Source organism: Dendropsophus ebraccatus, chromosome 1, assembly GCF_027789765.1.
Source record: "Dendropsophus ebraccatus isolate aDenEbr1 chromosome 1, aDenEbr1.pat, whole genome shotgun sequence".
Classification (NCBI taxonomy): Eukaryota; Metazoa; Chordata; class Amphibia; order Anura; family Hylidae; genus Dendropsophus; species Dendropsophus ebraccatus.
Window position 1 is genome coordinate 102677342 of NC_091454.1, and position 25503 is coordinate 102702844.

The 25503-nt window shown below is 43.8% G+C and overlaps 1 protein-coding gene across 2 annotated transcripts; it reads left to right on the forward strand.

The window, feature by feature from the left end:
- IFRD1 (interferon related developmental regulator 1) lies at window positions 1–24940 on the forward strand. Of its 2 annotated transcripts, none has more exons than XM_069976177.1 (12): window positions 1–121; window positions 10999–11103; window positions 11182–11266; window positions 14834–14958; window positions 15049–15206; window positions 17922–17972; window positions 18068–18231; window positions 19467–19575; window positions 21312–21446; window positions 22127–22255; window positions 23255–23350; window positions 24265–24940. In XM_069976177.1, exons 1-12 carry the CDS (start codon window positions 85–87, stop codon window positions 24352–24354), a joined length of 1284 nt encoding a protein of 427 aa, XP_069832278.1. In that variant the 5' UTR covers window positions 1–84; the 3' UTR covers window positions 24355–24940. The 2 variants fall into 2 exon arrangements, with proteins under 2 accessions (XP_069832278.1, XP_069832284.1); XM_069976183.1 differs by having other exon boundaries at window positions 11185–11266.
- The last annotated feature ends 563 nt before the right edge of the window (window positions 24941–25503 follow it).

Consider the following 25503-nt stretch of genomic DNA (forward strand, 5'->3'; position numbering starts at 1 on the left):
GCACCACTCACGCCGAGGAACCAACAGCGACGCCCGACGCGCTGAGCTCAAGCAGCAACGAGGAGTGAGGAGAGCGCCACAGACATGCCGAAATCCAAGAAGAGGAGCAGCCGGCCCGCTGGTAAGCCGGGGTATGCGGGAGGCCTGGCGGTCAGGGCGGAGGCGCACTGCATGCCGGATGTTGTGGTTCGTAGCACAGGACGCCAGGCTGTATTACGTAGGGAGTTCCCAGGGTGGGGACTACAATTCCCGGTTTAGATGGCGCTTAGTATAGCTGGTATTTGCCGGGCTTATGGGTGCTGCCTGATATGGCTGAATAGGGTAATTGTGTGTTCCATGCCAGGCTGTCCTGCGTGCGTCACGGGTGTCCAGCATGGCGTGTTCCCGAGCAGTGCCCAGATGGGCGGTGACGTCAGAGCGCGTGACGCGCAGAAGAATGCGGCTGTCTGTCAGTCAGCTGTGACCTCAGTCAGCGGGCGCGCAGTACGTGGCGGCCCGGGCCAGCCTGGGGGATGGGGGACACCATAGAAGCCAGTCATCACCGGCTTACACCTGCTAGTAGGATCGCCTCTCCCGCTGCAGGCGGCGCCATTGTGGTACATTCAACCGCCAGCTGTGGCCCCTGCTGCACCCTCCCCCACACCAGCTGTGGCCCCTGCTGCACCCCCCCCCCACACCAGCTGTGGCCCCTGCTGCACCCTCCCCCACACCAGCTGTGGCCCCTGCTGCACCCTCCCCCACACCAGCTGTGGCCCCTGCTGCACCCTCCCCCACACCAGCTGTGGCCCCTGCTGCACCCTCCCCCACACCAGCTGTGGCCCCTGCTGCACCCTCCCCCCCACACCAGCTGTGGCCCCTGCTGCACCCTCCCCCCCCACACCAGCTGTGGCCCCTGCTGCACCCTCCCCCCCCACACCAGCTGTGGCCCCTGCTGCACCCTCCCCCCCCACACCAGCTGTGGCCCCTGCTGCACCCTCCCCCCCCACACCAGCTGTGGCCCCTGCTGCACCCTCCCCCCCCACACCAGCTGTGGCCCCTGCTGCACCCTCCCCCCCCACACCAGCTGTGGCCCCTGCTGCACCCTCCCCCCCCCACACCAGCTGTGGCCCCTGCTGCACCCGCCCCCACACCAGCTGTCGCCCCTGCTGCACCCTCCCCCACACCAGCTGTGTCCCCTGCTGCACCCTCCCCCACACCATTTGTGGCCCCTGCTGCAGCGCCTCCAGTCTCTGGGCTAATGCTCCCTGTGTGTGAGCCTGTGTTGTCCCCTCTAACCCCTCTGCAGTATGCATAGCTTTCCGGCCCCATGTATCCTCTCAGAGCTGTGGGATGGGATCTGGTAGAAAGATCTAGGGGCCCCCTTTAGTGGCCTCCCTATGGCTTTAGAGGGCATATGGACAGAGGTTGCTTGTGTGAGGCAGGCCTATTTAGGGTATGTTCACACTGAGTAACACAGGCAGAATCCCACCTGTCTTAGTGTCCCATAGCCAGTCTATGAGAGAGAGTGCGCTCCCCCCCGCAGCCACCGCTCTCCGAAGAAGTGACATGTCACTACTTTGAGCGGAGAGCTGCAGCAACGGAGGAGCATGCGCTCTCCCATAGACTGGCTATGGGACACTAGGACAGGTGGGATTCTGCCTGTGTTACTCAGTGTGAACATACCCTAAAGCGAATGTACCATCAGGTACATTGATTTAAGATTCTGGCAGGGATGCCAGTGCCGCGGCCCAGTTTCCACGCACTTCACTGGTCTATTCACTGAGGCACTGGAGGCATAGAGGCAGGCCCTCTGGTCCCCAGTGTGGCCAATCTCCTCCCCTCTGTGGCACGGCCCCATTGATTCTAATGGATCCATGTCACAGAGAAGAAGGGTTTCACCGCCAGTGCTTCAGGCAGGGCCAGAAACCAGGCTGCCGTTCATAAAAAGGAGAACGGCACTGGCAGTCTATTGATGTAAAAATCATAAAGCAATGTCCCTGATGGTACATTGGCTATCTGTTGGATAGGATAGGGCTTATTGGTATTTCCTGAGCAGTCTTTTCCAGGGTCTGTTACAGACTTATACCTCCCTCAGTATGGAAGGAAACATGCAGGCTAGGTAGGCAAGGTGTGTATATGTATGCCTCAGTATTATGACCGATAGATCTGTGTAATGACGCAGCCATGCAGCTACTTTATTACAGTGCCACAGATTCACTCACTTCCCCGCTCTCGACATCTTATTGGCACATAATGTCAGACAATGAGAGAGTCCATTGCTGGGCTTGTTTGCTTTCTGTGTTATACAGGATGTAAAAATATGTCCTTAGGGTGCATTTACACAAACAGGATCTGCGGCAGATTTGATGCTATGTTAAGTTATTTAGATTAAATCTGCTGCGGATTCGCAGCATAAAATCCACTGCGATACGGTGTGTGTGAAGCTACCCTTAAAGGGAATATACCATCAGGCCTGGGCTGAAGCACTGGAGGCAGGCCTACCCACCCCCCATGTGCGAGGAAACCCGGGCCCCTCTATGATGCAGCTCCATTGATTCTAATAGAGCCGTGTCATAGAGAGGCAGGGGTTTTCTACCACTGGGAGTGGGTCAGCCCACCTCCAGTGCTTCAGCCCAGGCCTGATGGTACATTCCCTTTAAAGTGATGCTGTCACCGCCTATATCTATGTGCTGTTTTTCTCAACATCCACACGCTTGGATGCTCCATATTCAAGATTAACCTGTATAACACTTGTCTGTGTCCTAGTGGATAGTGTCACCTGGGTGGGGCTTCACAACGGTTGGGCCACCTCTCCTGGGAGATTTGTTACATAGTGAAGATGCTTGTACGGCCAAAGGCATAATGGATACAAACACATTTAGAACTAACTGAAAAAAAGGTTCTCCCCATAGTGTATATATACTGTGTAATATATGTGTGTGCTATAGCTAGACATATATACACACAACAACCAAACCACTGTTTCTAGAGCAGTGGTTGGTAACCTAGACAATTAGATGTCAACTGTGTGAGGGAACAAGGCATATCAGGCAAAGGAGGCAAGTTGGCTAAATGAAGATATTTGCTACCATATTTAAAGGGCTTATTCAGTGCTACAAAACATGGCCACTTCTGTTCCACTCTGGAGTTTAATTGCGAACCGCACCTGAACTGGAGACAAGAGGGGGGGCCATGTTTTTGTAGCCCTACAAGACCCTACAAGAGTAACTGTTAGGGCCAGTTTACAAACTGTGGCAAAATTCTGCACTGGATCTCTCAGCCGTGGAAACCTGCCTGCCAATGAAAGGGCTCGCGCTCCTCCTCTCAAAGAATTGGCCAGGCACTGATGGGCTATAGCACACTGTGGCAGGCAGGATTCTGCGGCGGAGAGATCCACTGCAGAGTTCTGCCAGATTTACTTAGAGTGGACATACCCTTAAAGTGGAAATTCCCCTTTTAAAGATATTTGTTTTACTGATTACAGCTAGATACTAGAACGTGTGTGTGTTTTTTTAATCAGTTTCTATTTTCTTTTTAAAGAGGACCTGTCACCTCCCACGCCGGGGTGACAGGTTCTCGACCCCCAGCTAGATCCCCTTATAGTTACCTCATGTCGCCGAGTCCCGCTGCCGGAGCCGGTCCCCGGGACGGAGATATCCCGGTGAGAAGCCGGTGTGCGCGCTCTGGAGATGGGTCCAGCGTCCATAGAGAATGAATGGAACCGGACTCATCTCTGCTGCGCGCGCACAGCTCCATTCATTCTCTATGGACGCCGGACCCATCTCCACAGCGCGCGCGCCGGCTTCTCACCTGGATATCTCCTTCCCGGGACCGGCTCCGGCAGCAGGACTCGGCTACATGAGGTAACTATAAGGGGATCTAGCTGGGGGTCGAGAGCCTGTCACCCCGGCGCGGGGGGTGACAGGTCTCCTTTAAATCTGATTTTAGTACATTATGCTTTACAGTAAGTCTCATGGACACAATAAACTTCTACAGGCCCTATTTTTTTGTATGAAGGAGGAAGCATCGATGCTATTCTTGCTATCTACTGATGTCCCCTTTTGTTATGTTGTACAGGTCATTTTCCAGCAGCCCCCTGTTTAATACAAAAATAATGGGACAGATTAAAAGGGATATCTTAGCCCTAATCCACTGAATGCTTATAGGCCATGGCTGATTACAGACCATTCTGACTGAGGATCGTTATGTGTAATTGCACATGTTGAAAAGCAACAATCAGCTGACATGCACAATGTTGGCTGACCGTGGTCTTTTAACAGGTTGAAAAATCAGCGATTTTTGACAGTGCTGACTTTAATGGGCCACCCGAATGACCTAAGGATTGTTTGGGTGGCTCCTCTCTGCTCATTGGCTGTGTGTGAAATAGCACAGGGCAGTAAGCAGGGAATTAGGGGTAAGCAACTGCTGACCTGGCTACTGTAAAAGAGAGGTGTAATAGGGCCATGTGCTCTGTAAAGGCCCTATTAGATGGAGGGATTATCTGCTTAATCAGGCAGACAATGGTCAAGGAACCAATAATCAGCTGATCGTTGCCTTTTCTTATATTTATAAATAATAAAAGTCTGCCCATTGCTACGTGTAATAACTATTGCGTTGCTGATATTGTGTTAGAAAATAATGAACACTAGAGATGAGCGAACCTCGAGCATGCTCGAGTCGATCCGAAACCGATTATTCGGCATTTGATTAGCGATGGCTGCTGAAGTTGGATAAACCCCTAAGGCTATGAAGGAAACATGGATATAGTCATTGGCTGTATCCATGTTTTCCAGACAACCTTAGAGCTTTATCCAACTTCAGCAGCCACCGCTAAACAAATACCGAACGATCTGGTTCGGATGAACTCAAGGTTCGCTCATCTCTAATAAAGACCTATTTACCTGCCCACATCCCTGGTGTCCTGGTGGCGAGTGCCGATCTAACTGATCGATGCTTGCTTACCAAGGCTATCAGGCCATATTAGATAACTGGTATACAGGTAATGGGCCTTGGTGCCAGTATGAACATGGCCTAATCCACAAAGGTCTCGCTGACTGAGGAAGCCTAGGAGTGGATGGACCCTACTTTTACTGTCAATGGCTGACACTTGGTAACATGATTAATAGGAAATAAATTTAAGCTCGCAAAGCATATTGGCAGCTTGGCTTTGTCCAATTGCAGCAAGTGTCCTGGCTGCCGTGGCAGTTTAGTAATCTAAGTATGTAGGTACTCTTAAACCCTAAGGACCTATTCACATGTCCGCAATATACGGTCTCTGTGTGGAACTTGTGGTATCGTTCATAATGATCCTGGGAGCTCCAAAACTGTGTAGATATTCTCACTTCTGTACTGACAGTGGATTTGTGAGCTGCCTAAAATGGTTCATTCACACTGAGTAAAACAGGTGGAAATTCTGAGCAGAACCCCTGCCATGGACTCTGCTTGGAGTCCCGTCAGCCTCAGTGTCTCAATGTAATGTGTTGCGCGCCACAACAGGTTGTCTGACATGTCAAAAGTTTTGGGAAACGACAGTGACACTTATTTGCACATAGGGGTTATTGGATGTTGTGATCTAAATTTTGTCAGGCACTTTGGCTAATCCTTTCTTCTGTCTAAAATAGGTAACTTGATATGTACAGTCATTGGACCTGTTGTTGCTGACTGGACGTGTAGCTGTGTTACACTTGTGTGAAACTGACCATATGGACTGTTGTGGAAGGAATATAGTAGTAAACAGCAGATGTTACAGAACATAAGTGTCATGACAACCTACGACCTGAATTTGTGACTTATTTCAGCATTGACCTCTGGGCTTAGAGGTCTAAGTGACCTCTGATGTGTTGAGGCAGAACACTGCTGCAGGTCTCCCTATAGTGAGGAGTATGTGTGGTCTGTGGTATAATGGTATGTGTATTTCCTGACATAATGGTATAGGTTCACCAAAGCTAAAGCTTTGCTAGAATTCTGCTAATCTCCAGACTATTTGTCAAGTCATGCTGCTTAGAAAGGTCTGCGATAGTGTTCAAGGCAACCAGCTGATGGCTGATGTGCAAATTCCTGGCGTGCAGCCACTAGTGGTGAGTCACTGCTTGCTGATGTCACATAAGTTAGGTAACAGCTGTACGGGTAGTCTGTGCGTGGCAGCGATCAGGTAATTCAGTATGGTTATTTGGATGAACCTGCTCCATGAAGTGGCATTTGTGTAAGTCAGCAGGGAGATGATGGTTGTTTTTCTGCATGGTGTGAACATGCTCCTCTGTAGTGTATGCCTTCTATTGAGTCTACAACTTACACATGATTGTACATCACGTTAATGAGATTATGTACAAATGTTAATACGTTTACTTTTTGCCACTTGAGTTTTTAGTGCTGCTTAAAATTTTAATCTGCCTCCAGTCCTGTTTGACTTGGTTTATGTTTTAGCTAAGCAGACCATAGACGTGATTTTTTTTGCACCATAAATTTGCTGTCAAGGAGTTTTTCCAGGGTAAGAAAAAAGGGCATGTCTTTGGCCTTCTGCACATTGTTGGGTTGGTTCGGTGCTCAGTGAAACCTTGGATGCTAAGAGCATAGACACCCCATGGAGTCATACCAAAAAAGTTTTAAATGGGGGGGGGGGAGAACCTGCAGTTCTTCTTTAATCTGTTGGTGGTCAAGAATTGTGCGACGGAGCTCTCCGCCAGTTCTCTGCAGTGAGTGAATGAGAGGATGTGCACACGACTGCTTCCTCCCCTCAAAGAAGTGACATGTCATTTTTTTTTTTTTTTTATGGAGATCGGTGGGAGCAGATGTGCGCGCGCCTTCTCATTCACTCACTGCAGGACACTGAGCACGGAGGGATTCCTCCGTTTTTGCTCTGTGTGAACTGGGCCTAAAGTGTGTGTTTATTTTTTTTTTATTTTTTTTTTTTCCATATAGATATATGTATATGTCCAGAAGGCCCATAGAACATAGCGACGACCAGCAGAAGGTCGCTATTCTATTTTTATTTTTAACGTTGAAATACTAGGATCAGCTGACATCGTGCATGGCTGCTGATCATTGCTTTTTTAACAGGAGCTAGTACAAGCGATTATCGGTCATAACAGCCGATAATCCGCATTATAATCGGCCTAATGTATATCACATACTCCCCCCTTTCTTGTAATTGCCATATGTGTAACATATACCAGGCGCTTTCCCTGCACATAAAATAAACATGCACTCCTGTGAGAACCAAGTCTAAATGAAATGCTGTAATACTGATTCCATGGACAACAAGTCCATGTCCTTACTGAGAGCTTTCTTGACTTTAGGACTGAGTGAATATAACAAGCAGAACAAGCCCTGAGATGTCCACATGTGTGGATATTTATTTTTCCACAGATTATGGTGAGTGTGCTGTGTAAACACTTGATAAATGTTTTATCAATTCCAGTAATTTTGGCGGTCACACAAGCCTGTTCCTGGACCCAGCCTTGCTTCTCTAGAACATTTTACCCCTCTACCACATACTTAGTTGTACAGGACTCTGTAGGCCACGTATGCACATACAGACTTGTTTTCATAGTGCAGTATAAATAATGTAAAGCCTCATTCACAGACTATGGTAAAGACACTATATTCAGGTTCTTTCCTTTTCAGAAAGAAATTATTTAGCAAAGATCATGTTTCAAGGTGAATCAAAGCACAAAAAGTACCTGACCTCCTGGGACATGTTGGAGAGCTGCCATAACCCAGTATTCTATTTCTTTCTATTCATTTTTTGAAATGTGCTACCTGTTAGTATTGACAACTGTTTACATCACATCACCTGTAAGCTGTGCATATACTGTCGGCATACAGTCAAAAAGTTATTTGGCACGCTGCAGTATACCCATGGGGTCCAGTATACTACATTGTCTACTTATAATTACCTTTTGGTTGGTTTTACACTGTTATGTTTTATTTGCAGGACCCTAAAGCATGGTAGGCTTTTTTTTTCCCTGTCTGTCCCACAAACACATTCTGTTGTGAAACAGACCAAATACTACTTCTAGTAAAAAATCTCCAGTATTCTAGTACTTATCAGCTTCTGTATCTCCTGCAGGAAGTTGTGTATTCTCAGGGCCGGCATTTGGGGTGTGCGACCTGTGCATTTGCACAGGGCGCCTCACTCCCAGCCAGCCAGGGGGCGCTCTGGCAGGCAGAGGGCTGCTCTGCATATCTAACTACAAATAAAAGTTAGATGTGCTGTGTTTCTGCCAGAGCGCCCCCTCCCCCACCCTCCGGCAGAAACACAGCACATCTAACTTCTATTTGTAGTTAGATGTGCAGAGCATCTCTCTGCCGCAGCTCCCCTGGCCGCCCTCCTCCCGCAGCACTCAGCTTCTCTCCTCCCCTGCGCGGCGCTGGGGCATGACGTCACCCGGACCGCACGTCCAGCCAATTAGTAAGGGGACGTGCGCTCTGTGTGCAGTCATGCCCCGGCTCTCAGGTGAGAGAACTCTCAGTGGGGGTCTGGCTCATCAAGGGGGGACTGTGTGATGTCCCCTGGTTAGCTCTGCAGGACGTTTGTCCTGACACTAGCTAGCCAGGGGAGAATGGATGTTTGTGGAAATGGGAAATGGAATGGATGTTTGGGGAAATGGGGAACACCCACCAGCAGGGGGCGGCATCAGAGTGTGCAGAGAGAGAGAGAGAGAGGGCGAGGTAAAGCATGGCTGCCCCCTTTCCCTCTGTCACTGCCTGGAGCCTCCTCTCCTCCTGCTGCAGCTAGAGGCCGCTCTGCTGTCTGGCCTGTCAGCTGCCTGTACGGAGGAGCATCCTACCAGGTTGGATGACCTCTGACCTCCAGCCCTCTCCCGCCGGGACCTGCAGAGAGACAGTGACAGCTCCTTCCTCCTGTAAGTACACACTAGCACTGATAGTGTGGGGGAGGGGGATATGCTGGCTGCTAGCTTACAAAGAAGCTTAAGTGTGTGTTTTTTTATTTCTACAGAAGCTTTGACATTATAGGACTACAACTCCCAATGTGGTCTGTCTGCTGTCTGTGCCCCCTCTCAAACACACAGACAGATCACACTGGGAGTTGTAGTCCCACACAGTCTATATAGAAAGCTGTCCTCTGCACTTTGCAGCTCCTGTAGGACTAAACAAACTCCTCCTTATGCATAATAGTCACCCCTCATACAGTGTTAGAATAATTAGAATTCTCCCATTTTACCTTGCAGTGCCAGACTGGATATATATTCATTCTCTCTCTCTCTCTCTCTCTCTCTCTCTCTCTCTCTCTCTCTCTCTCTATATATCTATATATCTATATATATATATATATATATATATATATATATTAGATAGTACATGCAGTAGCAGGCTGTATGTGTGTGTATATGTGTGTGTGTGTATATATATATATATATATATATATATATATATATATATATATATATATATATATATATATATATACAGTAGCAGACTGGTAGGTAGGGAAGCAGGTCTGGTATGGCGGTGTTATTCAGTCTTGGTATGGTGGTGTTATCCAGTCACAGTATGGCGGTATCAGGTCCGGTATGGTGCAGTTATCCAGTCACAGTATGTTGGTATCAGGTCTGGTATGGCAGTGTTATCCAGTCACAGTATGTTGGTATCAGGTCTGGTATGGCGGTGTTACCCAGTCACAGTATGGTGGTATTGGTCAGGTCTGGTATGTCGGTGTTATCCAGTCACAGTTTGTTGGTATCAGGTCTGGTATGGTGGTGTTATCCAGTCATAGTATGGCGGTATAGTTCAGGTCTGCTACGTTGGTGTTATCCAGCCACAGTATGGTGGTATTGTTCAGGGCTGGTATGGAGAATTTAATATGCAACATTGTTTATATTTTAAGCAGTTAAAAACCATGTAGAAAAAAAGATTCAAACAATGCATGTGGCCGAAACCATGCATCCATTTCTTCCCTAGTAGCCGAGAGGAGGACCCCGTTAAAAAGTTTGCTATGGGGCCCAGACATTTCTAGTTACACCCCTGGCAGGGGTGATGGTTGTGTGGGAGTGATAGATGTGTGGGGGAGGGCTGGGGGTGGTAGTTGTTTGGGGAGCTGTAGTTGGGTGGGGGCTGGGGTGTTAGTTGTTTGGGGGGGCTGTGGATGGTAGTTGTGTAAATGGCTGGGGGGTAGTTGTGTGTATGGGGGGTGTCGGGTGATGGGTGTTGTCTGGAGGCATGGGAGGCTGAAGGAGCTTTATGTTACCTTAAGGGGGGGGGGGGGGCGCCAAAAAGAGGTTTCGCACAGGGCGCCATTTACCCTAAGGCCGGCCCTGTGTATTCTTTCCAGTCTGAAGAGCAGAAGAGATTTTCTATGGGCATTTGCTACTGCTCTGGACAGTTCTGTCACAGACAGAGGTGAAAGAATACTCCACTTCCTGCAGGACATACAGCAGCTAAGTAATGGAAGACTGGAGATATTTTTAATAGAAGTAAATTACAAGTCTCTGGCACCAGTAGATTTTAAAGATTTTTTTTCGGGCTGTACTACCCTTTTAATGCCTTACCAACGTATACCCACAGCATGTAAAGAAAAGTAAACGATACTTTTTAAGCTATACTTATTTTCTATTCACTTTTCCATTAGTTTGGCCAGGGGAATAGTGCTGTATGCATTATAATACAAGTTTGGTGTTTTTCATTGCACTTTTATTTTTATTTTTTTAAATCGCAGTGGGGCTTGTTTGCCATTCTTCCACAGGAACTTCATGGGGCTAAAAATGTCAGAGAACATTATGTCTATATAGATATTGTCATTTCCCCAGTTCTGCACATTGAAATCCTTTAATCACATTACTTATACAGAAAAAACACTATGAAACGGCACAAACAAAGCTATGTAATTTTCAGTAAAATGAAAACACCTGAAAAAAATACAAACACTAAAAACTGGTGGAGTTTTTTTTCAGCCCAGAAATGCTTTGCAAATGTTGTGTGTGACAAATGGCTAATGGCTTTGCCTTATTTAAAGCTGTGTGTAAATCAAGTATTTATTTCTGTGGTTGCTTTGTTGTTCAGGTGGCCGTCAGAAAACCGTCCAGGCTTTTAGTGATGATGACTCCTCAATTGAAACCATGAGTCACTGCAGTAGCTATAGTGATGCTGCCAGCTTTGCTGAAGATGGTATGTATTTGTCTCTTCTATTTCCACTGGGAGCTTTTTTTCCCTTTCAGCATGAAGTGTAATTGTCTTTTTGTCCAGTAGGAGCTGAGGTTGATGAAGAAGCTGCTCAGGAAGACTTGGAGTTCAAATTGAAGGGACTTATAGAACTGACAATGGACAAAAGGTACATACCTGTACAATGTAGAGTTGCATTGAAGCACTGCTATTGCCTCATTGGCTGTATAGTCAGCAGCACATTCCCTTTTGCCTAACACCTTCAATAACTGTTGGTAGACAGTTATCTCTGCTGTCCTCCCCATATTGTAAAAACCATCCCTATATTATGTCCATATGCTTGTTTACTTAGTGTTCTGGCACATTAAGCAGCCCAGGATTTTTGGAATTTACTTCTATTAAAAAATCTCAAGTCTTCCCATACTTATCAGCTGCTTTGTCATGCAGGAAATGTTTTATTTTCAGTCTGACACAGTACTGTCTGCTGACATCTCTGGCCGAGACAGGAACTGTCCAGAATAGGAGTGGCTTTCTATGGGGATTCATAGAAAACCGAGACAGAGTTCCTGTCTCGGCCAGAGATGTCAGCAGAGAGCAGTGTCTCAGGCTGAAAATAAAACATTTCCTTGATGACGTATAGTAGCTAATAAGTATGGGAATAATGGAAATTTTTTTTAATAGAAGTAAATTACAAATCTATATAACTTTCTGATATCAGTTGATTTGAAAGAAAAAGGTTTTCGGTGGACAACCCCTTTAAATGCCATTTCAGCAAACTTGTTCCCCCCAACTAACTTTCAGTCATTCCCACAAACAACTCTTCTGTCTTGTTAAGCAAGTCTATAGAGAAGGAAGGGATGAAGGGAATAAGAGGGATGACCACCTCCTACTCCCATTGGACAGGAAACAGGACCACTGGACCTTAAAAGAATTGCATCCTCACCAGCACTAGTTACTGTTTCCTGTCCTGTGGGAGCAAGATGTGGAGGAGGCTCTCCTCCAGGATGTACTATCTATAGGGACTGGGGATCACTGGGGTAGGATATGTGCTTACCGTCTGGCTCCCGCTCCGGCACCTCCAGATGAGCTGGTCCCCGCAAGTCCTCCTGGCCCCTCCGGTGTTTCCTCATCCTCCCTGCTTTTAGGGTGTTGTATAGAGGAAAAAGAGGCGCAGGATCCACTCCTGTGTATGGTGGTAGCCAGTGTCATTCAGCCACACCCACTATCTCTGAGAAAATGGAGCGTGCAGGGCAAAAGGCTAATAAAACATGCCATCTATAAGTAATAGAATAGTTAGAAATGGTGCACACATAACTGTCTGAATGCTCTGCACCAGGAAATTCATGGGCTTAGCTTCAAAGGTAGCTGTAGAGCAGTTGTCTGTACTTTTAACACGTTTGTTAACCTGAATTCCTCACAAACTGTTCTATACACTTTTCAGTATGTTGTTGTATGTGTACATAAACGATCATTTCTGCCCATTATATAACTCGTGTATGGTATTTTCTATAGCATTTCTCTCTGGATCCTTCTGCAATGTTCAGTTGTTCTGGGCCTAGCATGTCATGCACTACCCATACATAGAGGAGATCCTGCTCCCTATTATAGTACACCCTCAGAATTACTGAGGAGCTGTAAGCTGTGAATCAACCACAGGGGTGAATATAACACAATAAAGCTCTCCATAGTCTAGGCATGTTAACTGATCCCTCTGGGAGCTGGTAGTCTCGTGGTGCTGGATTTTAGAGTGTCTGCCTTTTAACACCCTATAAATAAACATTTGAGCAGCACTCAGATTACAGCCTGAATACGCCCAGAACTTCATTCACAACTTTGCAGGTCTTAGGTAATCCAGTTTTACTGGCTTGTCCAGTGTCTGCCTATAGACGACAACATGCTTCGGTTACTTTTGGGAAGCTTTGTCATCCAAGCATTTCAATCTGAGTCGGAAAAATTGTCATAGGCTTTGGTTGAGCTGTAAGGGTGTTCGCCAGCAGCTCATTGATAACGTGGTCGTAGTTTGGAATAAGGCTCTGGCTTCTAATACAGGATCTAGCCATACCCAGTTTTTTAGGGAGCTGAAATCTGTGTTTAAACTTAAAGGGGTAGTGCGGCGCTCAGAAATTATTCACAGAATTACTCACATTACAAAGTTATACAACTTTGAGCTGGGTTCACACACTGTATACTTCAGGCAGTATTTGGTCCTCAAGTCAGGTCCTCATAGCAACCAAAACCAGGAGTGGATTGAAAACACAGAAAGGCTCTGTTCACACAATGTTGAAATTGAGTGGATGGCCGTCATATAACGGTAAATAACTGCCATTATTTCAATATAACAGCCGTTGTTTTAAAATAACAGCAAAAATTTGCCATTAAATGATGGCCATCCACTCAATTTCAACATTATGTGAACATAGCCTTTCTGTGTTTTCAATCCACTCCTGGTTTTGGTTGCTATACAGCCTCACAAATACAGCCTCAAATATACATAGTGTGAACCCAGCTTTGTAATGTATGTTATGTCTGTGAATCTCCCCATTCCCAGTGTCCCACCACCCCCACCCGTGTACCCGGAGGTGTGGTGCGCTATACATTACCTGATCCGTGTCAGGGGCCGTCCGCCATCTTGTGCCAAACGTCATTGACGGACGGCCGAGTCGCTGCCGCCCGTCCCCCCTCCGCCGCGTCACAACTATGCTCAGCCACGATTGGCTGAGCACAGTTATGCCCAGCCAATCACGGCTGAGCATCGGATGACGCTGCAGAGGACGGCCGGCATTCGGGACAGTCGGAGCTGTTCGCCGGCCGCCCGAAGAAGATGTCACTCGCTGAAGATCGGAGACTGGTGTCTGCACGTGACAGGTGAGTATAGCGCACCACACTTCCGGGTACACGGGTGGGGGTGGTAGGACATGGGGAAGGGGGCCATTCACAGACATAACATACATTACAAAGTTGTATAACTTTGTAATGTGTGTTAGTCTGTGAATAATTCTTTACTGCCGCACTACCCCTTTAACTGATGGTCAGTTATATTAACAGCTTCCAGACTGCAGAGCTGATGTGGGCCTAGCAGGACTCTGCAGCTACCACACATTCAATAATCACCGGATCACTATCCGATTAGGGATGGGCTGGCTTATGGCCCCCAGCTGAACTGTATACAGAAAGCCAAGGAATGTAATAAATTGTCTCTGCCAGGACAATTATGTACAGTGTCCGTTTACAGTCAACAGGCAGTGGTTAATTTTAAAGGTGAACTAGTATAGTAGGTACCGTGGTGGTGGGGGGGTTAATGAATCTGTGCATCAACAGTTAACTGCCAGGTGTCTGGTCTCTTTACCTTTAGGGTATAAACCCATACACCGTATACGCAGCAGATGTGATGGTGAAGATTTGATGCTGTGTTCAGCTATTTAGATCTAATCTGCTGCATATTTGCTGCGTATCGCAGTAGTAAATACGCTGCATATACGGTGTGTGGGTTTATACCCTTAGCATCAGTCATGTCTACATGACCCTGTAGCAGAAAAGGACCATCTGTGTCCATATATAGTGTGTGTATGTGTATATATATATATATATATATATATATATATATATATATATATATATATATATATATAATATTATTATAAACACACACATATATATATTAGTGTGTGTTGTGTAGGTCTTTCCCTAAATACAAACACAAAAAAACCTTAATGTAGCTGTTTTGTTTGGTCAACAGTGCAAAGACTAGGCAAGCTGCCCTTGAAGGACTGAAGAGTAGCTTGTCATCTAAGATACTATACGACTTCATTCTAGAAAGAAGAATAACACTTACAGATGGTATTGAACGTTGCTTGAAAAAGGGTACGTAATTCAGTTGAGGTTTAGATCCTCAGTTATCTTTCAAAAAAATTTTTTTTTTTGGTCACTAAATCATTGCAAACCTTAATTTAGGTAAAGGTGAAGAGCAGCGTGTGGCTGCAGCTCTAGCCTGCCTCCTGTGCTGTCAGCTTGGCTCCGGAGTGGAAAGTGAAGAAGTCTTTAAAACCTTAGCTCCTGTCTTAAAAAACATCATTTCTGACAGGAGTGCAAGCATGTCTGCTCGCCAGGCTGTAAGTATTGCATTCTTGTCTGCTAAAAAAATTGTTTTAATGGTGTTGGTACATGCTGACTAGGTGACACTGACTAGTGACTGAGCCATCTAGGCAGTTAGAAGCCAGGTGGTGATCTCCGCACTTCTGAATTGCAATTACTGCACTAAATAAACATCCAAATCTCTTCCAACCTGAGGGAACCTTTAGTGATGGTGGTGGCAACTTGCTGTCTAGTCCCATTTTCTAGCCAACCACCTTCACCATCTCTGCTGCAGCAGAGAAAAAATGCCCAACTAATCAGCTGAGCCAGCTAAACCACCTCAACTGTGCAACAAATTATTTTTTTTTTACCTCTTTAACCCCCTGCCGCAATATGACTTTTAGGAAACATCCTGTAAAGCAGGTAGTTCCTGCATAATGACGTTTCCCAAACGTCATTCTTTCCCTGCCTCCCCGCGCTCTCCCGAACTGTGATCGGGCAGCAGGAGGAGGCTGTCTCACACAGCTGCCTCCCGCTGCCCGGAGGGGAGCCGCGCTCCCCCCGGGCAGTTAAGCCCATAGGCGCCGTGGTCCATGGGACTGCAGCGTCTATGGGGAATCCATAGGGAGATCTGCTTCCTCCGACCAGCTTACCATAGCAACCCAGACGCTGCTTAATGTGTCGGGGCTGCTATGGTTGGAACAATCAGGCCCCTGCACTGAGGCAGGGGTCTGATCGTTTGATTGAGCTGTCAGTGTTCTGACAGCTCATTCACTCTAATACATTACATTAGATGTACCTGCAAAAGTTAAAACACATACATACATACATACATACATGCATGCATGCATGCATGCATGCATACATACATACATGCATACATACAGGCATACATAAATAAATACACAAAATTAAATAAATATAAATAAATATTCACATTCCCCATCCCCCTTTATAAATTAATTATACTGCCCAATTAACGGCGCCAAAAAAATAAATAAAAAATAAGGTGAACCACTAAAAACGTCAGCTTAATGCCGCAAAAAAAGTCCCTCACATAAAAGTCCCTCCGAAAAGATAAAAATATTACAATATAAAATTGGCGAAAAGATAAAAATATTACTGCTCTTACAATATGCAAGACACAAACAGTATTTATAGTATACATCCATAAACTAAAACAAAAGCTATATAAAATGGGTATCGCTGTAATTGTACCGACCTGACGAATAAAGATAACGTGTCATATGTAACATATAGTAAACTGCGTACAAAAAAAAAAATGGTGAAAAACTGCTGCTTAATTTTTTTTTTTTTTTATTCGTACCACCTCATAAAAGATTAAATAAGAAATGATCAGGGTGTCACATGTCCCCCAGAATTCTACAGATGGAAACGTTGACTTGTATTACTTAAATATTTTGGCACCGCAAGGCCTCTGTGACATGGTATAATAGCTAAATAAAAACTGAAATTAAAAAAGGGCCCCAAATTCACCAGGTCTCTGTCATGTCTGCGGCTGAGTCAGGTGACGCACTGCCATTTCTCAGTTAGTATTTGTTGTGTTAGAGGAAAAAATGGATTAAAATAGAATATCTGGCAAAATTTTTTTAAATTTCCCCTCCAACTTGGCTTAAAGCGACTCCGTACCCACAATCTGACACCCCCCCCCCCCCCCCCAAACCACTTGTACCTTCGGATAGCTGCTTTTAATCAAAGATCTGTCCTGGGTTCCGTTCGGCTGGGGATGCAATTATTGTCATAAAAACACTTTTAATCCTGCAGCGCTGTGTTTAACGGCCGGGGCTTACATTTGTTTATGTATTAGGCTGGCACCACCTCTGTCCTTCCTCCACACCCTCCTCATTATTAGGAATTATCCAGGAACATTTACTTCTGTTTGAGCTATGCACAGGTGTATTAACGATCCAGCCCATGTGCCGGGCTGCCACAGGTGGGAAATAGGAAGCAATCTGCCTGGATCATTCCTAATAATGAGGAGGGTGGGGAGGAAGGACAGAGAGGGTGTGCCAGCCTAATGCATATACAAATGTAAGCCCCGGCCGTTAGACACAGCGATGCCGGATTAAAAGTAGTTTTTATGACAATAACTGCATCACCTGCCGAACGGACCCCAGGACAGATCTTGGATTAAAAGCAGCTATCCGAAGGTACAAGTGGTTTGGGGGGGACAGATTGTGGTTAGAGTCGCTTTAAATGTCTGAAACACCTAAATTTTACTTTGAATACTTTGAGGGGTGCAGTTTTTTTTTTTACAGTGGAGGGATTTATGGGGATAACTAACATACAGGCCCAACAAATCCATTTCAGAACTGAACTGGTCCCTAATAAAATCAGAATTTCACCAAATTACGTCACCATAAAGCAGATGTAGATGTTACAGTAATAAGTTTGTGGCATGACCATCTTTCTTAGGAAAAGAGAATTTTGAATGTAACTTTTTCAATTTTTTGTATATATATATATATATATATATATGTATTTATTTTTTTTTTTTTACAAAAAAAATTTGAGTGTATGAACCAAAGTAAAGTCTCACAATAACCGCGATAGTTAAAAGCATCGCAAAGTTATCACTACATAAAGGGGGACAGGTCAGATTTAAAAAATAGGCCCTGGGCATTAAGGGCAAAACAGGCTGCAGAGGCAAGGGGTTAAAGAGAAATTACTGGTTAAAAAACTTCACCTTTCTTAGTAAATTATACTAAACTATTGTGCTTTTTACTTTTTAGTGTGCAGGTTATTTGGGCCTCTGCTGCTTCATTGCTACAGATGATATTGAGGTAAGACGTTTTTTTTTGGTCCCTGAAATTGTACATATCCTGTGGTACTACCCTTTGTTCTACACTTGTATATCCTAATAAAATGAATCTTTTAGGATTTGTACATGACGATGGAGTGTATGGAAAATCTCTTCACCAAACAGTATCATTCAGAAGGTGGAACTGATAATGCTTCTGCACTTCACATCCAGGCTCTGCTATCTTGGGCTCTCCTGCTAACCATATGTCATAGCAGTGAAGTAAAGAAAAAAATTGACATGTAAGTAAACTTTGCAGCCACTGATTGGCATGGCAATGTGTTTAAAATCATTAATGCATTGGAAAAGCACTTTGGTTTCAATGGACCTTGCTTTTCCTTTAGGGTTTTTGCATTTTTTTACCTTGTATACCAGCAAAGTCCTATAACATAACTCCCTATTCTGAGCCACAAAAAGGACTGCCTGCATTCAAGAAACACAAGCAGGATTTCTATATTCATAATGATCTATGAAGAGGGGAGGGGTCGAGGGGAGTGAGTGAGAACATAGAGGAGAAAGGGCAGCCCTGCAGAGCATATTATGCAAACTTATCTTGTCACGTTTCCTGATAAAATGCTGGATTCACAGGTCAAGAAGGTCAGTGCTTATGTGACCAGACAGAGCTGTTTCTCTAACCTTCCTGGTTACGCATCCCCCTTGGGCCCCCCCCCCCCCCTCCATAGGTTTTAATGGACTCTGCAAACCAGTCTTCACTTTGCTCCTCTATGATGACATAATGAACAAATAAGTGGTGGGGGGGGGAGATAGGTTTTATTAAGCAAAAAAGCCTATTACTGAGTTTCTTAAAATCGCTTGTACTATAGAGTTTCCCATTACCTTTGGCCATATACTTAAGTGATCAAGTGACTTGGTGGTCTTATATGGATACCCAGACCTACTGGCAAAACTAATACTTCACAATTTAACAGTTACAGCTAGGAAGTGCTAAGATATAACAATCAGCTGGCGTTGGCCTAGGAACAAAGGCTAACCATTTCCATTGAATAAAATGTGGCGTTCTGAACAAGCCTAGCAATATGTATATATCATGACCTTTGTTCTCCCTTCCTTAATAGACTTTAGAGAATATGACAGTTCTGATCCACTCATTAACCTATCCTGGCAGGGTATTTGGTTGTAATTGAAGCATGCTGCCTCCCACTTAAGCTGTGTTCATACTACAGCATTGGGATGTATTAACCGTTTCCGCTAGTGCCCAACAGACACTGTTACAATGTGGTTTGTTGTGGTATGCAGTGCTTTAGTTCTGATAGTGCTGTATGCAGTGCTTTAGTTCTGATAATAGTGCTGTATGCCATGCTACTTCTCCAATCGATTCTGACAGCCCTTGCAGCAGGGTTTCTAAATGGAGCTCCTGACACATTTGGGGATAAAGCATTAGCTATTTCAGACAATGTGTAACTCCCAGCGTATTATGTGACAATTTACATGCAAACTAAATTGACTTTATTAACAGGCATATACATAAACTTCCACGTCTGTTGTCCTGTGATGATGTGAACATGCGAATTACAGCTGGAGAGACACTGGCTCTCTTGTTTGAGCTAGCACGAGAAGCAGATGCAGTAAGTATATAAATGTTCTCTTACATTTCTGTTTAACTGAAGTTGAATATTTCTAGATGGTAAATAGACTAAAGGTGGTTATATACTTTGTATAACTGGCGGGCCAAAAAATCACTTGGACGTCAATTATTGCTCCCTTAACACAGGAACGTTCAGTGGGGCCAAGTGTTCTCTATGGGGAATGGGGTAAGCTGTAGCCAGAGAACTCTGGTGGCAGATTATCTTTCTGAGAACAGAGGGGTCAGGCAGTACTTTTTCCATCATGACGACCCCATCCACCGAAACAGATGTAGTCGGAGAGCCCGACTCCCTTTTACATTGGCTACAGAGTATGTGAACCTTAAGACATTACAGCTTGTTCTGCTTCTGTGGTAGAAATGAAGAAAAAAAATGATGCCCTTATTAACTGATGGAAAAAGAGCATAATTAACATTTATTGTGGCCCTTTGCGGCTCTGTCATGGTACTCTTTACTGGTGAAAGCAGTGCAGATCTTTGGCAGCATCTGTGATTGAGGCTCCAAAGAGAACCTTTAATGCAAATAAGAACAAAGCCTTAGTGTTGCAGAAAGCGGATGTGATTTAGATATAACAGCAGCTTATGGTAATCTGAGGTATAAACAGTGTATTGTATACATTTTTCACAACTTAATTTAGTGCGGTTAGTTTAACTGGAGAATTTTGCCGTATTACTTTTATTGAATTAGTGATTCCTGTTTTACATTTTAAAACTGGAAAATGTTGTGCTTTTTTTTTTTTTTTTTTTTTTTTCCTAGTACTAAACAGTTTGTGCTCTTTCCTAACTGCGCTAGCTTGTTTAGTTGTAAGACGAATGCCAGATGAGCTCCATTCAAAGCACATCAGCATTGACAAGATGGGCAGCACTCAAGGGAGACACCTTATCTAGTAGTGTAACAAAATACAAAGACATCCAGAGTACTTTAGCAAGCTGTTGAAAAGAGATGGGATAATTCATGTTGCAATAACCTGTACTAGGTTACAGTTGGTGTTATCATTAAAGGGAAAGTCTGGGCAAAATATTTTTTAAGATATGTTATTGCCCAACAAAAGTTATTAAAATTACTAAGATTGGTGATCTCACGTAAACTTCCACCTCCTGCTGCAGCGGTGGGATAGACATCAGGAGTCGGCAGTTTGTGACGTCAACAACTTTACAGAGACCTGAATACGTGCATTTCCCATAATAAGTGTCTCTTAGTAATTTTCATAACTTTTGTTGGGCAATAACATATCTTAAAATTATTTTGCCCGGACTACCCTTTAAGTAGTTTGTTTACAGGAGGTTTACTGGGACATATATTGATAGTGTACTATCTTTGGAATACTCACCAATGGTTGTTGAGCATGGCAAGCTCTTCATGTTTACCTTGCAGAGCATTGTAACATCTGGTACTGCAGCTTAGTCCCAGCTTTAAAAAGTTTAAAAAGTTCACAAAGATGTCTCTCCATAGCAATTTGCATATGCAGCTGCCACCAGAAAATCCAGGTTGTCCTGGATACGTTCCACACTGGTTGCCAAGTTTGGAGGGACCGTGGGGCACCACTCAAAGAAAGTCTCTATATAATATTGCAGATAGAAAATGAAGAATGACACTCACCCTTTTTGTGTATATGTGTGTGTAATATATATATATATAATATATCTATCTCTCAGACACAACTGTTTGAATTGTAATGCCATTTCTTCAACATTCTAATATTTTGCTTTTTACTTTAGGACTTTTATTATAAAGATCTAGAACCTTTAACTGAAACATTGAAATCTTTGGCCACTGACTGCAACAAGCACAGAGCCAAAGTAGATAGGAGGAAACAGCGGTCAGTTTTCCGAGATGTCCTTAGAGCAGTAGAGGTATGTAGCCAAGTGATCTACTAAACCTGAAGTCTGGCAATTTTTGTTTACTTGTCAGTATTTCTGCTATCTTAAAATGGTACTCTGCCATAAGGTAGAAAATAAACTTACTGCAGAAGCATACAGCATTCCTAATCTGTCTACCCCAGTTCTGAAACCACCAGAAAGCAATTTATTTTGGGGGTCTTAGTTCTGTTTTTTGTTGTCGTGCTTACAGGCTGAGCAGTTGCTCAGTACTACAGGTTTCAGACTGTATTGCTTTCCCTTAGCTGTTCATCACAGTCCTCCTATCCCACCTACCCCCCAAGACCCTTGCCGATTCCCAGCTCTTGCACTCCAGACTATTGCACATCAGTGAAGTTGCACCTCCTGCTTCTTTCACTACTTGTCTTCTCAGGGGAATGGTGGTATAGGCCTGGGGGAGCTGGTTACAGATGGTAACATCCCTCGGGACCAGGGCTAGAGCTCAAACATGATCCATGCAAGCCTCCTGTGACTTCAGAGGATGCTTTGTCAGGGGAGAGATGGAGGAGCCAGGGGCAATACAATTTTTTACGCCTATTTTCCATTTCCTGTCAGTGGTGAAAGGCACACTGAAACCAGCACTATTATATTAATGTATTAATAATATTTTCATTAAAATTTTCTGATTCTTGCATGCCCCTTTTTATTGTACATAGGATGGAGAATTCCAGTCAGCAGTGATCCAGTTTGGGAGAGAACGCATGCAAGTTGACTGCTGGGTTAAGAGACTAACCTATGGCGTCTTCAAGGAACTGTTTGGCTCTGGGATGCAATTTCATCTTATGGTGAGTTAGATTTTATACTTATGCCATAGTGCCTTCTAAGGAAATTCCCCTCTTCTCTTATTTTTAAGTCTTTAATGGGGTATTTCCATCTAAACATATAAAATAAACGTCTAGGACTTGTCAAGTTTAATACTTTTGCACGTGGTAATTTAGCAAACTTGCCTTCTCGTGGTATGCTGCTGTTCCTTTCCATTGTTGACAGCTTGTCTTGGTTACAGACTACAGCTCTGCTCTAAAAGTAGTGGTTGCACCTGCCTGCAACTAGCAGGAGCTGACTTCAGTCTGATCCCAGAAGTTTAACACACTGCATGCAGAGAGTGAACTGGCATCTGTCGCACCTGTCAAGTCTGTGAGCCAGAGGCCTTCTGAAGACCTCTGTAGCCTCCATGGTAAATCTGCTTGTACAGTGTGCCTCAGGCATGCTGTACACACAGAGCATCTATTATCCTGATCAATGCAATTGCGTTAATCAGTGTAAGCGTTCAAGTGATTGCATATAAATGTCCCCTGGGCTGGGACTTGATGTATATTTTTGGCTTTTTTATAAGACACATTTTATTTTGTATTTCATAAAAGTTCAAATCACCCCCCTTTTCCCACTTTTCAAAAATAAAACCTGTAACTTCATGTGTGGACTTGCCTGTACTATTTAAATATAAATATACATGTTTGTTTTTAAACACTTTTTTTTTTTTTTTTAAGGGCTTATCCGGCGCTACAAAAACATGGCCACTTTCTTCCAGAGATAGCACCACTATTGCCTCCAGTTCAGGTGTGGTTTGAAATTATGCTCCATTCACTTCAATGGAACAGAGTTGCAAAACCTGCACCCAAACTGGAGACAAGAGCGGTGCAGTCTCTGGAAGGAATTGTCCATGTTTTTGTGGCGCTGGATTACCCCTTTAAATCCCCCTTGGGGGAACTTTTATATGCAATTATTGTCTGATACATCAAAGTTACTCTAAATGACAAGTAAAATTTCTCCCCCCCTATACATAGACAAATGGATTTCTGCGCAGTATTTTCGAGCTTGGTCCCCCATTGCTCTTGGATGCAGCTACTCTTAAAGCAATGAAGGTTTCTCGTGATGAAAGGGTAAGTTGAAAAAGGCTGTCTTTATAGTTTCCTTTTCTCACCACTGAATTACAGCTCTTAAGTTTGCATGTACATCGTAGGTACTGTGTAGGGTAATACAGATCTGTGAATAGAGCACATTCTCAATACTATTTCCTTTTTATATGGAACTGAAAAGCAACAAAAACTGTTACAAGTTGTGTAGTGTGTGCCTAAGCATGAGCAGTTAGGATGCAGCATGCTATCTCTAATATGTGGTGTCAACACCAAGTACCATTAGTCCTACAAATGAAAAAGACTTTCAAGGAAGAGATGAGCAAAATTTACATTAATGAAGCAATCACTTGGTTATCCTGGAAATCCACTCATCAGCCTGTTGCCTTTTAACTCACTAACGCTCTGTGCTGCTCCTCCCGGGGTGCTGGGAAAAAAAAGCTGGATCCAGTCCTGGAAAACTGGGAGAATTTTCCCAGGACTGGATCCAGCTTTTCCCAGCACCTGGGAAGGAGTGTCACGGAGCGACAGTGAGTTCAAAGGCAACAGGCTGATAAGTGGATTTCCAGGATAACCAAGTGATTTGCTTAATTATCTCGTAAATCTACTTATCTCTAGAAATAAGTTTATGACTTTTAGAAACTGAGGAGAGAGAAAACTGATAATCTGGTCACTGCAGGGTTAATGGACAATGTGCATGAGAGCTAGCTAGGTTAGATTTCTTTGTCATAAATATTAAATATAATATCTCAATACCTTGCTAATCAGGAGAGACTTTCCAGGTTAAGGTGTATGATGCACTGAGAAAATGAACTTTAATGTTGGCTGCCTACAGGTTATGGTCAGTGGGAATAGCTGAGGACCCTGCATGTTAGTGTAAAATAAAATCTGTAGTTTTAGAAGTCTTTTTTAGATTAAGTGTTTTTATTTTTCCACTTAAGCACATGAACAACTCTGCTGCATTCAAAGCTCGTACAAAGGCTAGAAGCAAACTGCGTGACAAGAGAGCAGATGTTGGAGAGTTCTTTTAAATATTTAGGATGGGATGCAACCTTGATATGTGAACAATCAGCAAATGAAAAGAACAATTTCTTGGAGTGAGTTGGTTTGTGTTAGTCATCAGCTAAAGAAGTACCATTGTATTTCAGTGTTTGATGTGTATTAAGTTTATAGTATTTTATTTATCTGTCTGTAATAAAGTTTTTGTATGTTTGCTTGTTTGTCAAGTCTGCATGACCATTCACTATTGTACAGCATAACATACACATGCAGCAAACTGTTACTTTCTTACCTTTGTGTATATAAGTAAACTTGAACGTTTGTATCTCAGCTCTACCCTAAACCTATGGACCCTTAGATTAAGCAGTCTATTAAGTCACCTTTTTATTTGCTTTCAGTTTATATGTAAATGTATAGATTAAATGAAAATATAAATTATGATTTTCTTAATGTGAAGATTAATATTTTGGATGAAATCATGAAACTGACAAATATGGGGAGTGGGTATAGAAGCGATGTAGCTCCTAAGGTGGTACTATAATTTTTCTATTTCTATCTTTTAACGTGTACTATCATTATGAAATGGCATTATGGCTTAATAAAGTTTTCAATCTGTAATTCTGTGTTTTTCATCTGCACAGCACATGTCTTCTGTTACTGTATATGATACTTTCTTTGTTTTTGCTTCAAATGGCCGGTCTCTGGTGGCTACGTTGATATGGCCTATCAATGGAAATGTGTGTTAACACTCCCAGAAGAACTTCAGTTTATTTCAATGGGAGATAGGGAACAGTGTGAAAAAAAGTGATATTGCTTTTCCCAGGTGATCCTACTATAAAGTTTCCACTAGAAACCCTTTAATAGAATAAAAAAAACGATTTTACATTTTGAAGCCCAGTTAATAAAAACATATTTTCTGAAACAAAAGTTTATTTTAAATGCGACTGGATCAGTTTTTGTCCAGTCCATAAAGCTTTATTATAAATCTACTCACATCTAAACATTTTCTACAGTCTGTCATCTTAGGGTGATTTATCTGACAGATCATTGAATCCAGGAACAGCCATTCCTGGCTTTGGCTTCAAAAATCTATCAGATAAGTCTCTGTGTAAACACTTCATTAGACAGTCCCTGGAACTGTACAGCTGCTGGTCTAGTCGTGGCCTGTCAGATTAATGCAC